At 50.2% G+C, this 14735-nt stretch overlaps 1 protein-coding gene across 4 annotated transcripts in view; it reads left to right on the top strand.

Annotated features, from left to right (window-relative positions):
- KIF5A (kinesin family member 5A) overlaps window positions 1–14735 on the top strand; it is an 82312-nt gene that overhangs the window by 52510 nt on the left and 15067 nt on the right. Inside the window, exons 16-23 of one of the 4 annotated variants that reach the window (XM_056858061.1) lie at window positions 131–319; window positions 2010–2127; window positions 3822–3880; window positions 4780–4892; window positions 6533–6727; window positions 8017–8077; window positions 8168–8239; window positions 9678–9782. In XM_056858061.1, coding sequence (XP_056714039.1) covers window positions 131–319; window positions 2010–2127; window positions 3822–3880; window positions 4780–4892; window positions 6533–6727; window positions 8017–8077; window positions 8168–8239; window positions 9678–9782 — 912 coding nt within the window. The remainder of the gene's footprint in view (window positions 1–130; window positions 320–2009; window positions 2128–3821; window positions 3881–4779; window positions 4893–6532; window positions 6728–8016; window positions 8078–8167; window positions 8240–9677; window positions 9783–14735) is intronic. The other 3 variants (XM_056858086.1, XM_056858069.1, XM_056858077.1) reach the window with 3 other exon arrangements.

Genomic DNA, 14735 nt, shown 5'->3' with positions numbered 1-14735 from the left:
AACAACAACAACCTGGTTCTATGCACAAGAATGACCTGGTTGAGCTCTCTGCGCCCAGAGAATACAGGCATTCCTTTCCTGATTGGTCCCAACCCCCCACTCCCTCGTCTTCCTGCTTCCTCATCCCCAGCCGGTGGAGATCAGTGGTGCCATTGAGGAGGAGTTCACCGTTGCCCGGCTCTACATCAGCAAGATAAAGTCGGAAGTGAAGTCCGTCGTGAAGCGCTGCCGACAGCTGGAAGGGCTGCAGGTCGAGTGTCACCGCAAGATGGAGGTGACAGGCCGGGAACTCTCCTCCTGCCAGCTTCTCATCTCTCAGGTTGGTCCTGGGACAGAGGCGGGGTTGCCAGCTCTGGACTGGGAAATACCTGGAGATTTTGGGGGTGGAGCCTGGGGAGGGCAGGGTTTGGGGAGGGGAGGGACCTCAACAGGGTGTAAACGCCACGGAGCCCAGCCTCCAAAGCAGCCGTTTTCCCCCAGGGGAACTGGTCTCTGTAGTCTGGAGATCAATTGTAATCCCAGGAGATCCCCAGGCCCCACTTGGGGGCTGGCGTTCCTCAGACAGAGGGGATGGGAAAACAGGCATGGGACAGAAACACAGAGAACCTCAAAATTCCCTCTACCAAGAAACCCAGGAGGTATAGGGGTAGACTTCCCTTGCCTTGATCCGGGGAGAGAGGCTGGGTTTTGCTCCGGTCCAGGGATGGGGGAGACAGCTAGGCCATTTATGCAGGGTCGATTGTGATGCCCGCTCAAAACTGCTTTTATAAATCCGCCCTTTAAAATGAGTATTCACGGTCCCGATGCCAGAGGAGAAAGTCAAACAAATTCCACCCCCTCCCACTTGCCTGTTCCTTGGTTTGCATAGCCATTAGCAATGGTCGTTTGCATAGCTAAGCCGCGGCTGTGATTTTTCATGGTTCCTTCAGCAAATGCTTTGATGCGGGGGTGGAGCAAATACAAAAGGTCGCGTTAAAAGGACTCTTAAGAAATGCGAAGCAGGTATGCGCCAGCTTCGCAGTCACTTCCTGAATGACGGTTCAGCGTGAAGAAATAAAAAAAAAATATGCGGGGCGCTTCAGCCTGGAACGTAATGCTAATTACCAAGCATAAATGGCCATAGCATAGGAGGAAAAAACCCTGTTTCTCTGTTCCAAGTCTCACATGCCTTTGGAACTCCATGAGGGTTGCCAATTCCAACTGATCTCTGTAGTCTGCAAATCAAGTTGTAAATTTGCTGGGTGTAGGAGATTCAGAGCAGGGAAATGGTGAGTAGGGGGAGAGTTAAGCATCCCTTCTGCCCTGTTAACGTCTCCGATCCCTCCACGAGAAGGACTTTTCATAGCTGTTTAAGGTTTCTGTGTAACATCGAGTTTAGCACTTTAAGCATACACCTGAAAGATAAAACGGAACTGGAAGCTTGCTGGGTGGCCTGGGGCCAGTCGCAGTCTCACGCAAACCTACCCACTAGGGTTGTTGTGAGGGTAGAGTGGAGGAGAGGAGAATGACGTAAGCTGCTTTGGGTCCCCATTGGGGAGGAAGGTAGGGTGTAAATCAAGTTAAGTAAATAAAAAACAAATGAAGCAGCTCTCAGATTTCTTCATCCAACTGTCGTTCTGAAACACAGAAAACAGGCTGAGGAGGGGCAGGAACCCCGCTGAGGGGTGAGTTCCTGTTATGCTTGGAGAGCCAGCATGGTGTAGTGGTTAAGAGTAGTGGTTTGGAGTGATGGACTCTGATCTGGAGAACCGGGTTTGTTTCCTCACTCCTCCACATGAAGCCAGCTGGGTGACCCTGGACTAGTCACAGTTCTCTTTGAGCTCTCTCAGCCCCATCTACCCCACAGGGTGTCTGTTGTGGGGAGGGGATGGGAAGGTGATAGTAAGCCGGTTTGATTCTGCCTTAAGTGGTAGAGAAAGTTGGCATTATAAAAACCAACTCTTCTACTTCTTGTGAACTGCGACCCCTTTCTTGATGGTTCTTCTACCTTACCTCCTTTTCTTCCTCAGCATGAAGCAAAGATCCGCTCGCTCACCGAGTACATGCAGAGCGTGGAGCTGAAGAAACGGCATCTGGAGGAATCCTACGATGCCCTAAGTGAAGAGCTGACTAAGCTTCAGGCACAAGGTGGGTGCACAGGGCTGGACTATGCTATGTTATTATGTATACTTTACACACACACACACACACACACACACACACACACACACACAAGCAACCTCCATTGTGTTTGTAAAACACAGCGTGGTGCAGTGGTTGGGAGCGGTGGTTTGGAGCGGTGGACTATGATCTGGAGAACCGGGTTTGATTCCCCACCTCTCCACATGAGCGGCAGAGGCTAATCTGGTGAACCGGGTTGGTTTCCCCACTCCTGCACACAAAGTCAGCTGGGTGACCTTGGGCTAGTCATCTCTGTTAGAGCTCTCTCTTCCCCACCTACCTCACATGGTGTCTGTTGGGGGAAGGGAAGGCGATTGTAAGCCGGTTTGAGTCTCCCTTAAATTGTAGAGAAAGTCAGCATATAAAAACCAACTCTTCTTCTTCGTCTTCTTCTAAAAAATCCCTATTCATAAGAAGACTAGAATCATGGTTGCTGAAAGGCAGCAAAACTGCCAGGGTGGGGAACGATCTGCAGGGGAGAAGCCATGGAGGGGAGGACCCATGTCTGCGCCGATTGTCAAATACAGCCCTGACCATCAGCCCTCAGCGGTGCCACATCCCTTGTCACATCCCTTGAAGATGTAGGGTGCGCAGAAGCTGCCATTACTAACTGAAGGCCTGCTCTTGGGAGAAACCTAGACTAAGAAACCATCTCCCATCTCATGTGTAGGAGTGGGGAATCAAACCCAGTTCATCAGATTAGAGTCCATTGCTCATGTGGAGGAGTGAGGAATCGAAACCGGTTCTTCAGATTAGAGTCCACCACTTTCAACCACCACACCATGCTGGTTTACCAGCTCAGCAGAGTCAGGATGCAGCTGACACGTGAGACCATTCAAACAGGGAGGAGGAAGAAGAAGAAGAGTTGTTTTTTTATATGTGGACTGTCTTTACCACTTAAGGGAGGCTCAAACCTGCTTAGAATCACCTTCCCTTCCCCTCCTCACAACAGACACCCTGTGAGGTAGGTGAGGCTGAGAGAGCTCTAACAGAGCTGTGACTTGCCCAAGGTCACCCAGCTGGTTTCATGTGGAGGAGTAGGGAAACCAACCCAGTTCACCAGATTAGCCTCCGCTGCTTGTGTGGAGGAGTGGGGAATCAAACCCGATTCTCCAGATCAGAGTCCACCGCTCCAAACCACCGCTTTTAACCACTGCACCACATATTTATCCCACAGTGAGCACTCAGAGAGGGTCAGAGATCCCTTGTGGAGAAAAACTGGATCACCACTGCTTCAGATTTTTTTCGTCCTTGAGACGGGCCCAGTTGTCTTCACCAGTGGGCTCTTTACCGCTACTGTTTTATTGTGTGCAAAGAAGTGCTTTTATCATTTGCAGTTGATATCTTTTGCCGTCCTCATTGTTCTCACTCACAACAGCTCTGGGAATCAGGCCACTCTAACTCCCATTATGCAGACTAATGGCTTCCCTCCACCCCTCTTTATGTCCCACTGCACGCTTCTGTGGTGCCCTTGGAGCAGAGATTGACTGTGAAGGGGCCTCACGGGTCTGCCCCATAAATCTAATGCAGGAAGCGGCATGCCAGTCTGGGTCTCTAGGCTCAAATCCCTGATCATCACACACACACACACACTTGACTTTCAGCCTCGCTAGTCTAACTTTGGCACCACCTCGACAACTATTTTTCATCTCCCTTGACAGAGACTGTACATGAAGCGGCCAAGGAGCAGGACCTGATCCAGGATACAGATGAAGTCAAAGTTAGTACTGGAGCAGTTAGTACCATGCAGTTGAAATCCATTCTTAAGTGGAGATGCCTGTAGACCAGGGGTGTCAAACTCATTTGTTAGGAGCGCCAGATATGACATAAATCATATCTGACATAGGGGAGGGGCCATGACTCAATGGTAGAGCATCTGCTTGGCCTGTAGGGGGTCCCAGGTTCAATCCCCGGTATCTCCAGTTATAGGCAAATAGGTGATGTGAAAGACCTCTGCCTGAGACCCTGGAGAGCCGCTGTCGGTCAGAGTAGACAATACTGGCTTTGATGGATCAAGGGTCTGATTCAGTACATAAGGCAACTTCATATTTTAAGGAAGGGCCATAGCTCAGTGGTAGAGTATCTGCTTGGCACGCAGAAGGTCCCCGGTTCAATCCCCAGCATCTCCAGTTAAAAGGACTAGGCAAGTAGATGATGTGAAAGACCTCTCTGCCTGAGACCCTGGAGAGCCACTGCTGGTCAGAGTAGACAATACTGACTGTGATGGACCTAGGGTCTGATTCAGTATAAGGCAGCTTCATGTGTTCATGTGACATATCTGATATGACATAAATCGGGCCGGGCCATGTGTACCATAAAATTTAATACACCCGTAGCCAATTAATGATATTATTTTTTTACTTAAAATAAAAAAAACCTTAACACAATAGCACTTTTACAATATTTTCCTTTATGTAATCATTTTTTATCATTGTCACCTCAAGATTTGGGGGCTAGCTCCCTCGGGCTCACCAGCCCAGATCAGGACAGGAGGGGGGGGGGTGGCTCACAGGCCAGATAAGAGCTCTCAAAGGGCTGGATCCGCCCCCCGGGCCTTGTGTCTGACACCCCTGCTGTAGACCTTCTGCATGCAAATCTTGTACTCCATCTTTGTCCCAGCAGAAGGCCCTGGAAGTGCAGCTGGAGAGTCACCGTGAGGCCCACCACAAGCAGCTGGCCCGGCTGCGAGATGAGATCAACCAGAAGCAGAAAATCATTGATGAGCTCAAGGAGTGAGTCTTCCAGAGCGTGGGCCAAGTCGCTTCCATGAGTGGGACGCGACTCGCTGTGTGTGGGCTGACGGTGTCTTGCTTGTTTGGGAGGCTGGGCTTGCTGGCAGCGGTCACCATGACGAGTGGGCAGGATGACGTCGCTGATGGGCGTTGAGTTGAGGCTGGAGAGCCAGGCCAGCTCCAGTCATGCTGCAGAGCTGGAGTAAGGACCAGGAAGCGACTGTGGGGCTAGAAGTGGCCAAGAGCCACTCCTGGCCAAGCATCGAGCTCCTGTGGCTCGACACTGTTGCATTATGTGGGATCCAAGCAGGGGCCGAGTGGCAAGTTGAAACAGCCCAGGAGCCTACCTGGGTGCTTCCAGCCCATCAGGGAAAGCTTAGCTCAGACCTACTGCCTCACTCGTCAACCCCTTCCGCGCTGCCAAGAGGAAGCTGCGGCTGCTGGGTGTGGACCTGGCTGGTGGGGGTATGGAAGGAGGGGTCAGGTGAGCCCATTGTCACTGCCGTGGTTCTCCAGGGGCAGCAACCCTCTGGAAACATTCCTGGTAAGTTAAAAGGCCAGTTATTCCTGGATGTGATCCCATGCCTTTGACTGATCAGGCCTCATGTGGCATGACTTTGTGTGTGTTCCATGGCCTATAAGAGTTCTATGCTGCTAATGCAGGGCTGCTTCTCTCCTCTCCCCTTCCCTCCTCTCTTCTCCCTTCTCTCTCCTGTCTTCTCCCTTCTCCCTCCTCCCTTTTCCCTCCTCTCTCCTCCCTTCTCTTTTCTCCCTTCTCTCTCCTCTCCTCTCCTCTCCTCTCCTCTCCTCTCCTCTCCTCTCGTCTCCACTCTTCTCCTCTCCTCTCTCCTCTTCTCTCCTCTCCTCTCCTCTCCTCTCCTCTCCTCTCCTCTCCTCTCCTCTCCTCTCCTCTCCCTTCTCTCTCCTCTCTCCTCCCTTCTCTCTCCTCTCTTTCCTCTCCTCTCCTCTCCTCTCCTCTCCTCTCCTCTCCTCTCCTCTCTTCTCTTCTCTTCTCTTCTCTTCTCTTCTCCCTTCCCTTCCCTTCCCTTCCCTTCCCTTCCCTTCCCATTCCCATAGGTCAGGACATATGTATACTGCAAACATAAACTAATTTCACTGTCCTGGGAATTGGGGGTCTCTCAAGGATGCTTGGGTCCACACATAAACCCCCCTTTGTTCCCCGTGGTTGACTCGGGGAAATCAGGATGGCTAATCCAATTTAAATCACTGCCCGAAAGGAGCCCATGTTCATGACTGGATGCTGGCAGTGCTGGAAATGTTGAATATGTGTTAGATCAAACAGCTTCTTAGAGGCATTTGTTTGGATCCTGAGCCTTGTTTCTTCTTTCTCTGCAACACAGGGGCAATCCTCTCCTAGGGAGCATGTTGCTAGGTGCTAGAAACTTTCGCTTATACCAGGTCAGCGTTTTTCAATGAACCAGAAAGCATCTAGCATTTTGCAACAGAGGACCTCCCCTGCAAGGGACAGGGAGGGGGTGCAGATGGAAGCAAAACTTCAGATCCAGCCCAATGCCCCTGCATGTGGGGGGAGCTCTCTCAAGGGGTGGGGTGGGGCATGGCTTTTGGGTCATCCTGTCTCGAGCACTGACGTTTGCTTCCCGTGTCGATCTTACACTCAGGTCTAAGGCTGGTGAGGAAGGATGGCGGGCAGTTGGCATGTTTTCCATCTCTATGTTAGCATCTCTGTCTCTCCGTATTCTATCCCTGCGCAGCTTGAACCAGAAGCTAGAGCTGGAGCTGGAGAAGCTTCGGGCCGACTATGAGAAACTCAAGAGCGAGGAGCTGGAGAAGTCGCAGAAGCTGCAGGAGCTGACGTGAGAGACCCCCTTTCCTTTCCTCCCCCAGCTCCGCTTTTAGTCGGGGGTGCTACGGGGGAAATCGCAACAGGCTGGAACACGTAGCTCACCACTGTCAAAGCAGATTCCCATGTCTGAGGATTGTTTTGCAAAGCTGCAGATCTTAAGATTTATTTTTAAGCACACACCAGAAAGGGTGGTATGTGAATGAGACAACACGAAACGTGCGTGTTTACACACGGTGCTCATCATAGATTTAGAATTGGCTGCAACTCCCTGTGGAGTTGGTGGTAAGCCTGGGTTCATAGCCTCCTAACTTAGCCTTCCTCACAGGGCTGTTGTGAGGATACCAAATGGCAAGGGGGATAACTGTGTATGCTGCCTTGAGTTCCCTAGAGTGTCCATCAGGGTGCAGAAAAGTGTAATGGATACCCTACCACAGGCCTAACCTCAAAGAAGTTGCAATTACTGGTGGTGAGGGAAAGTGCCATCAAGTCACAGCTGACTTATGGTGACCCAGTAGAGTTTTCAGGGCAAGAGAATATTCGAAGGGGATTTGCCATCGCTTGCCTCTCTGTGGGCTGAGAGAGTTCTGAGAGAACTGCGACTGGCCCAGGGTCTCCCAGCAGGCTCCATGTGGAGGAGTGGGGAAACAAACCCAGTTCTCTAGATTAGAGTCCGCCGCTCTTAACCACTACACCACGCTGGCTCTCTGCAATTCTTAGCTATTTCAAATATAGTAAGACTGAGGCCATAATACACATTATGTTTGACATGTCACGACACAGATGCCTGGCCTGACTCATCGTCAAAGCAGGGACTAACCTTTAAAAACTTTTAAAAACGTTTTCATCACCCTATACTTTTCCAAACGCTGTGAGGGGGGAAGGAGGAGATTCATGCTTCCCTCCCATGCTGTTTTCGCCAGCAGAAATATCTGTGTGTGTGTGTGGGGGGGCTGTTTGCCCCTTCCTCTGGCTCCACATGCCCTGGGAATGAACACCCAAGGAAGCCAGAGGAAGGAGCAAGCAGCCTCCCCAGCAGCCATTTCTGCTGGTGAAAATGGTGCAGGAGGGAAGCATGAAGCCCCTGCTTTTCCCTCTCAGTGTTTGGAACAATGAAGAAATTTTAAAGGTTTTGAAAGGATAGTCCTGTTCTAATGTTGGACTGTGAATCGGTTTGGGCGCCTCGGTCCCAACACATATCAAACGTAACATGGATGTCGGCCGAGAATCTATGTCTGCCCTGAAATTGACATATTCGCCCCTTCTTCCCGCCTTGACCACCTTCTCCTTTCTGCTTCTCAGATTTCTGTACGAGCAACATGAGCAGTCTAAGCAGGACCTCAAAGGGCTGGAGGAGACTGTGGTAAGTATCTGAGACACCCTTGACACAAGGGAAGCTGAAGGTCATGGTGCTCTTATCTCGGCCGGGTCTTTCTTTTTGTCCTCCCTCCAGGCCCGTGAACTCCAGACCCTCCACAACCTTCGCAAGCTGTTCGTTCAAGACGTCACGACTCGAGTTAAGAAAGTAGGTGCTTCTTGCAGTTCCTGAGCTCCCAATAATAATCACTGGATATAATTGTAAATTAACTGCTCCCCTGCCCCACCCCTCCCCGGTGTGAATGACAAAAGCTACAAAACCAGGCCACCAACATATATGGTAGCAGTCTCTGGACTGATGAGGACTAAATATGCTCTTGCAGAAGATGGAATATTGAGTAGCAGTCTCTGGACTGATGAGGGCTAAATATGCTCCCGCAGAAGATGGAATAATGAGTAGCAGTCTCTGGACTGATGACTAAATATGCTCCAGCAGAAGATAGAATATTGAGGACAGCTAAGAGTCAGCTCCAGCGGGAAAGGAAGGGAGGGGAAATTAGCCTTCTCAAGACCCTAAGAGTTTATAGAATCCTGGCAGGGGAGATTTTGCAGGGCGGATTTTCAAATTGTCCCTCCCCCATGAATCCTCGCAGGACCCCAGCTTGCAATAATAGTAATTAGCCACTGAATAGCCCTTTAGAATAGTCAAACCATTTCATGTATATTATCTCCATAACAACAATGTAGGTCAATAGAATTATCCTCACTTTGCAGATGGATGCAGGAGACGCTAAGTTTGAGAAATGATGGTTTGTCCCCTTAGTAAATGCAAAATAGTGGAAAGGTTTGATCTGGGGGACTTTTTATAATCCACAGCTCCGTTTCTTGTAAGAGACGAGCTACATGTTACATTGGAGATCCATTATTGGTCTTCCCCTCATACTAGCTTGTCTTTAAAATAGCCACAAGTGCTTTGATTTGGTTTGGAGCTTTGGTTCTGGAGAAGAGGTTTAACCCACGCTGCTTTCCCAATCATAATTCCTGTCTCTCTGCCTGGTTGTGGAAACAAGACAGTCAAAAAGAAGGTGACTCTTCTGCCGCCACCCCAATACCCCAGGGTCCTCATTTTGAAGAAATGATGCATGGCAGGGAGAGACCCCCCTTCTTCCATAGTGCCATGCCCATGATCCTTATTGCCCCCTTACCCCAATCAACTTACCCCAATAATTGAGGGAGCAGAATTAACTCTCCCCTTCTACAGTCATGCATATTGGACTCTCCCGGTGCTTTTTTTGTGAAAAAGTGTCGGTACTCGTATATAAGGTTGTATTGATTTCTACTAATTCCTCCCTCAGGACTTGGGAGAGCCCCCCCCAAAGGTGCCAGTACTCAGTACCATCACAAAAAAGCCATAGTCCCCCCTAACTTCCCATATTTAAAATAAGCTGTGGTTTCATGTTATGTCTTAACCGAGCCATAGCCTCATTTTTGGGTAGCCCAAATCAAGGAAGACACTCGACAGCCTGTCTCATTGCTCGCCAATAGAAGCAGGTCCTTACTGGGAGCCTGCGGCCCCTTGGTTATATCCATGTACCCCTTGGCCTTTCCTTTCCCGAAATAAAAAAAATTCTGTACTTCGTTTCCAGAGCGCGGAGTTGGAACCCGAGGATAGCGGGGGGGCTCATTCCCAGAAACAGAAGATTTCCTTTCTTGAGAACAACCTGGAACAACTTACAAAAGTTCACAAACAGGTTAGTGGAGGGAAGCGAGTCGGACGAGCGCAGTGAAGAATTGCAGGGACCAGGGGTGGGTGGTGAGGGGTGCAGGAGTGGTGTGGGCTGGGTAAGGTAGCTGGTGAGTTCAGCTCTACCCTCCCTCCTTACACTTATTCCTCTGGGTGGGAAGCCTCTTTCCCCCCTCACCCATTTTGCATTGTCTCTGTGTATCGTAGCTGCTTTGAATGTTGGTTCATGATGTTGCCCTCCTTGCTGCGCACAATGCCAGGACTTCCCCTCCACCCACCCAATTTCTGCCCCATGCCCAAGTCCAGCCTGGTATGAAACACTGCACGGGCATGACTCATGCACTCCACGCTTGCTGGCTGTCCCCTTCCTGAATTGAACCTCCCTTTCCCTGGTACCATTTTAATGGCATATTTGCTTCGATCCCTTTCCCACTGCCTTTCCACTAAATGAAAACTGCACCAGTTGGATTGAGAGCCCCTAAAATCCTCCTAGGGGAGGGAAGGTGGCATGGTGTGGCCCAATCTCGGCATGCCTCAGAAGCTGAGCAGAGTCAGTACTTGGATGCAAGAGATTCTTAGACCAACGTCTTGAACAATAAAACCATAAAACTTAAATAAGACCCATCTCTAAAATCACCTCCCTTCGTCTCTTCTCTGCAGCATCCAGAAAACGAGCAACAAAATAGGGACACTGAGGATCAGAGTCCTCTACGAGGAACTGAACCTTTTGCTTCAAAGTTGCTCGAGGAGATGTGGACCATTTGTTAAAACATGGTATAATCCATTTTAGCCTAAGTTGGTATAGGTAAGGACAGTGCAAAAGGATATGTACCAAGGAGTCCACTGACTGAAGAGGGCCAGGACACAGCCGGTCTGAAAAGGGGATCTTTAGCATATGGCCCAGCAAAACCATTGAAAAAGGGCAAATAAATCTTGAATTCATAAAGATTAAGCTGCGACTTGACAGCACGTACAAACGTATGTAAAATCATTGCAGGCTTCTAGCTTGTGCTGCCCTCTCTGCTGCGTTCTTGCTGTGTTACAACCAGCAACCTTTGCCATGCAGTCTTTCTGGAATGACAGGACTTGGGCAGAGCGAGGTGTTTTGGGTGTAAGAGGGATGGGCCACGTGATGCTCCTGTGCTGCTGTTTTGGTCGCTGGCATTTATAGGACGGGTGATGCTAATACCGTTCCGGGAACTGGTCCATCGTACTACTCTATTCCTGGATGCTAAAACGAAGTTCTTTTACGAAAGCATTTAGGAACGAGGCACATCAAGAATAGGTCATATAGGATTCTGTTTTTTAAAAACACACAAATCAATACAGTGAAGCTTTATGGAGAACGTTGTGAGCCAGTGATCGATATGGATTGTATCCTTGAAGAACCAGATGACTTGCTTCACAGGCATTAAAATGTCTGTTCTGTGGTTGAACGAATAGCCCAACTACACATTCTGTTTATCTCGGGGTCTTCCCTGGATCCATGCAATCAAAGGTCTATTGCAGCGTGGTGTAGTGGTTAAGAGTGGTGGTTTGGAGCAGTGGACACTGATCTGGAGAACCCGGTTTGATTCCCCCACTCCTCCACATGAGCGGCGGAGGCTAATCTGGCAAACTGGATTTGTTTCCTCACTCCTACACAGGAAGCCAGCTGGGTGACCTTGGGCAAGTTACAGCTCTGTTAGAGCACTCTCAGCCTCACCTACTTCACAGGGTGTCTGTTGTGGGGAGGGGGAGGGAAGGAGGTTGTAAGCCGGTTTGAGTCTCCCTTAAGTGGTAAAGTCGGCATATAAAAACCAACTCTTCTTCAAGTTCTGTGCTGGGAATTTAATGCCAGGTATCAGTGGGTCCCCCCAATGCCATTTTTCTGACATGAAATGGCCCTAGAGTGGCTGCTGTTTTCCTCTTTGTGGGGGTCCAGATGTAGGGCTGTCAAAAAAAAAAAATTCGGTACAGTTCGGATTCGGCCGAATTTGACCCTTGTGGGGTCGGTACGGTCCGAAGTCCGAACTCCCCCGCTTCGGATCCCCGGTAATTCGGGGGGATCCGGAGTTCGGGGGAAAATTCGGCCGAAGCGCGCCTTCAGGGATTCCCTGAAGGCGCGCGGGGGCCCTTTAAACTGATCTGAGCCTCCCAGCTGAGAGGCGCAGATCAGTTTAAAGGGCAGCCCGCCCCCCTTCAGCGGGCTCCGCTGGAGAGGCGCGGGCTGTCATTTAAACTCATCTGAGCCTCCCAGCTGGGAGGCTCAGATGACTTTAAATGACAGCCGCGCCTCTCCAGCGGAGCCCGCTGGAGAGGCGCGGCTGCCCTTTAAACTCATCTGCACCTCCCGGCCGGGAGGCACAGATGAGTTTAAAGGACAGCCCGCCTCCCTTCAGCGGGCTGCCGTGAAGGGGGGCGGGCTGTCATTTAAACTCATCTGTGCCTCCTGGCCGGGAGGCACAGATGAGTTTAAATGACAGCCCGCCTCCCTTCAGCGGGCTGCCGTGAAGGGGGGGGGCTGCCCTTTAAACTCATCTGAGCCTCCCGGGCGGGAGGCTCAGATGACTTTAAAGGACAGCCGCGCCTCTGCAGCGGAGCCCGCTGGAGAGGCGCGGCTGCCCTTTAAACTCATCTGCGCCTCCCGGCCGGGAGGCACAGATGAGTTTAAAGGACAGCCCGCCTCCCTTCAGGGGAGCCCGCTGAAGGGAGGCGGGCTGCCCTTTAAACTGATCTGAGCCTCCCAGCTGGGAGGCGCAGATCAGTTTAAAGGGCAGCCCGCGCCTTTCAGCGGGCTGCCCTGAAGGGGGGGCCGAATTGGCCGAATTTATTCGCGAACTCCCGAACTCGCTGAATTCGGCCCCCCCGGTTGCCCGCCAGATTTGAGTTCGGATCCGTCCGAACTGAAAATCACCGAATCAGGGGAAATTCGGTTGATTTTCAGTTCGGACCGAACCGAATTGACAGCCCTATCCAGATGCACTGATCGGATACACTTATTTCTCCAGTGAGGGTGCCCCTGCCATCTGAGGCTAGATGGGTGTCAACCCAAGAAAGGGCCTTCTCGGTCATGGCACCCAAACTTTGAAACTCCCTCCCTAGGGATATTTCTCTCTCTCTCTATTGTTGCCAGCAGATGAAGATTGTTTTGTTTTGTTTGGCACACCCCCAATAACTGTTATTGGCCCTCCTCCCTGGTTTTGGTGTTCTGTATTCCCAGGACAGAACTCTCGATACAGCTTTGATCGCAACGATCTGGGGAAAACATACCATGCATTTAGGCCCTAGGACAATGGCCATTTATGCACATACACATGAAGCTGCCTTATACTGAGTCAGTATTGTCTACTCAGACCGGCAGCGGCTCCCCAGGGTCTCAGGCAGAGGTCTTTCACGTCACCTACTTGCCTAGTCCCTTTAACTGGAGATGCCGGGGATTGAACCTGGAACCTTCTGCATGCCAAGCAAATAGATGCTCTGCCACTGAGCCACAACCCCTTCCACTGACCTCCATATTGGAAAGACTAGGAGGATGTCTTTTAAACATTCTCTTAATCTGCGTTTCTAGAGCTAGCATTGACAATATCCAGGTGGGCCCTGGAGATCCTCTGGAATTATAAATGACCTCCAGAAAGCAAAGATCATTTCCCCTGGAGAAAATGGTTGCTTCGGAGGGTGGACTCTATGGCATTATACCGCACTGAGGTCCCTCCCCTCCCCAAACCTTGCTCTCCCTAGGCTTCACTTCCAAGTATCCAGGAATTTCCCAGCCTGGAACTGGCAACCTTAGAGCTGTCACCCTTAATCTTCTCCCCTGGGTAGGTTGGAGGGTGGATCTGGACACATAGAATCATAGAGTTGGAAGGGTCCACCAGGGTCATCTAGTTCACCCCCTGAACAATGCAGGAAATTCACAACTACCTCCCCCCCACACCCCCAGTGTCCCCTACTCCATGCATCTTGGCAAAATGTTAGTGTATTTCCTTTCACCCCTTTCCCCACAACTGGCTACCAAGACAGTAAACATGTGGAATGTGTTTGAGTTGCACCTGTTCTTATCAATTATAATTACATGGTACTTTTAGAGTTTCAACCAATTCTCATGCATTATCTCATCCTAATTCTTATAAACACCCTGTAAGGAAGACCAGTGTTACTACCTGCATCTTGCAGAGGAGGTGGGGCTTGAGGCTGAGAGGCTTACAAAAGGGCCTTTTATGTACGGGCTGTTTCCATCGCCATCACCCCCCCACCAACTACTTCAGGGCTTTGTTTTCATTATGCACATTTTTGCCTCGCTCTCTCTTCACGTTTTTCCCATGTTTTCTGAATGCTGTTTTAGCCTGAGTTTAAAGTCTGCCTCGATCCCAAATCGAAAGCCTGTCCTGTGCATACTTGTCAATTCGGGTTTTTTCTCCCCACACCCGTTCTCGCTTTTCTCTCCCACTTGTCTTTCCCCCTCATCCAACCCCTCCCCTTGAAGCCATTTTATTTTCTTTTTTCTCGAGTGCAGGACTAGTGAGAGAATGCCAGAATACTATGAGGCTGCTTATTTGGTCAGTTTCAGACTTGGGCTGGATCTAACAGGGGTTTTTTGTTTGTGAGGACTAGGGATATAACACTGCAATAATAACAAAGGACCTATGTGGCTACTTATCTGGTCAGTTTCAGACCTCCGCTGGATGGAACAGAGCCGGGCTGATTTGCTGCCCTCCCTGTATTCTTTAGGATAGGCATGAAAGCCTTTTTTTTTTTTTTTTGCGACTGCAGGACTAATGATATAACGCTGTAATAATAACGAATGACCTATGTGGCTACTTATTTCTCCAGTCTTCATTTAACGTCCTCTTCAACCGCTCCCCTAGACAGGGGCTACTTGGCTCAGTTAAAATGAAAGAATCCTACCATGGGGCTGTTGACATATTAAAAAAACAACACTGCCGCCAATTACAAAGCAGTATTTGTAGGGGGAGGTCTC

Source organism: Euleptes europaea, chromosome 1, assembly GCF_029931775.1.
Source record: "Euleptes europaea isolate rEulEur1 chromosome 1, rEulEur1.hap1, whole genome shotgun sequence".
NCBI lineage: Eukaryota > Metazoa > Chordata > Lepidosauria > Squamata > Sphaerodactylidae > Euleptes > Euleptes europaea.
Note: the sequence above shows the minus strand (reverse complement) of the source record. Positions and strands in the feature narration are given on the sequence as shown.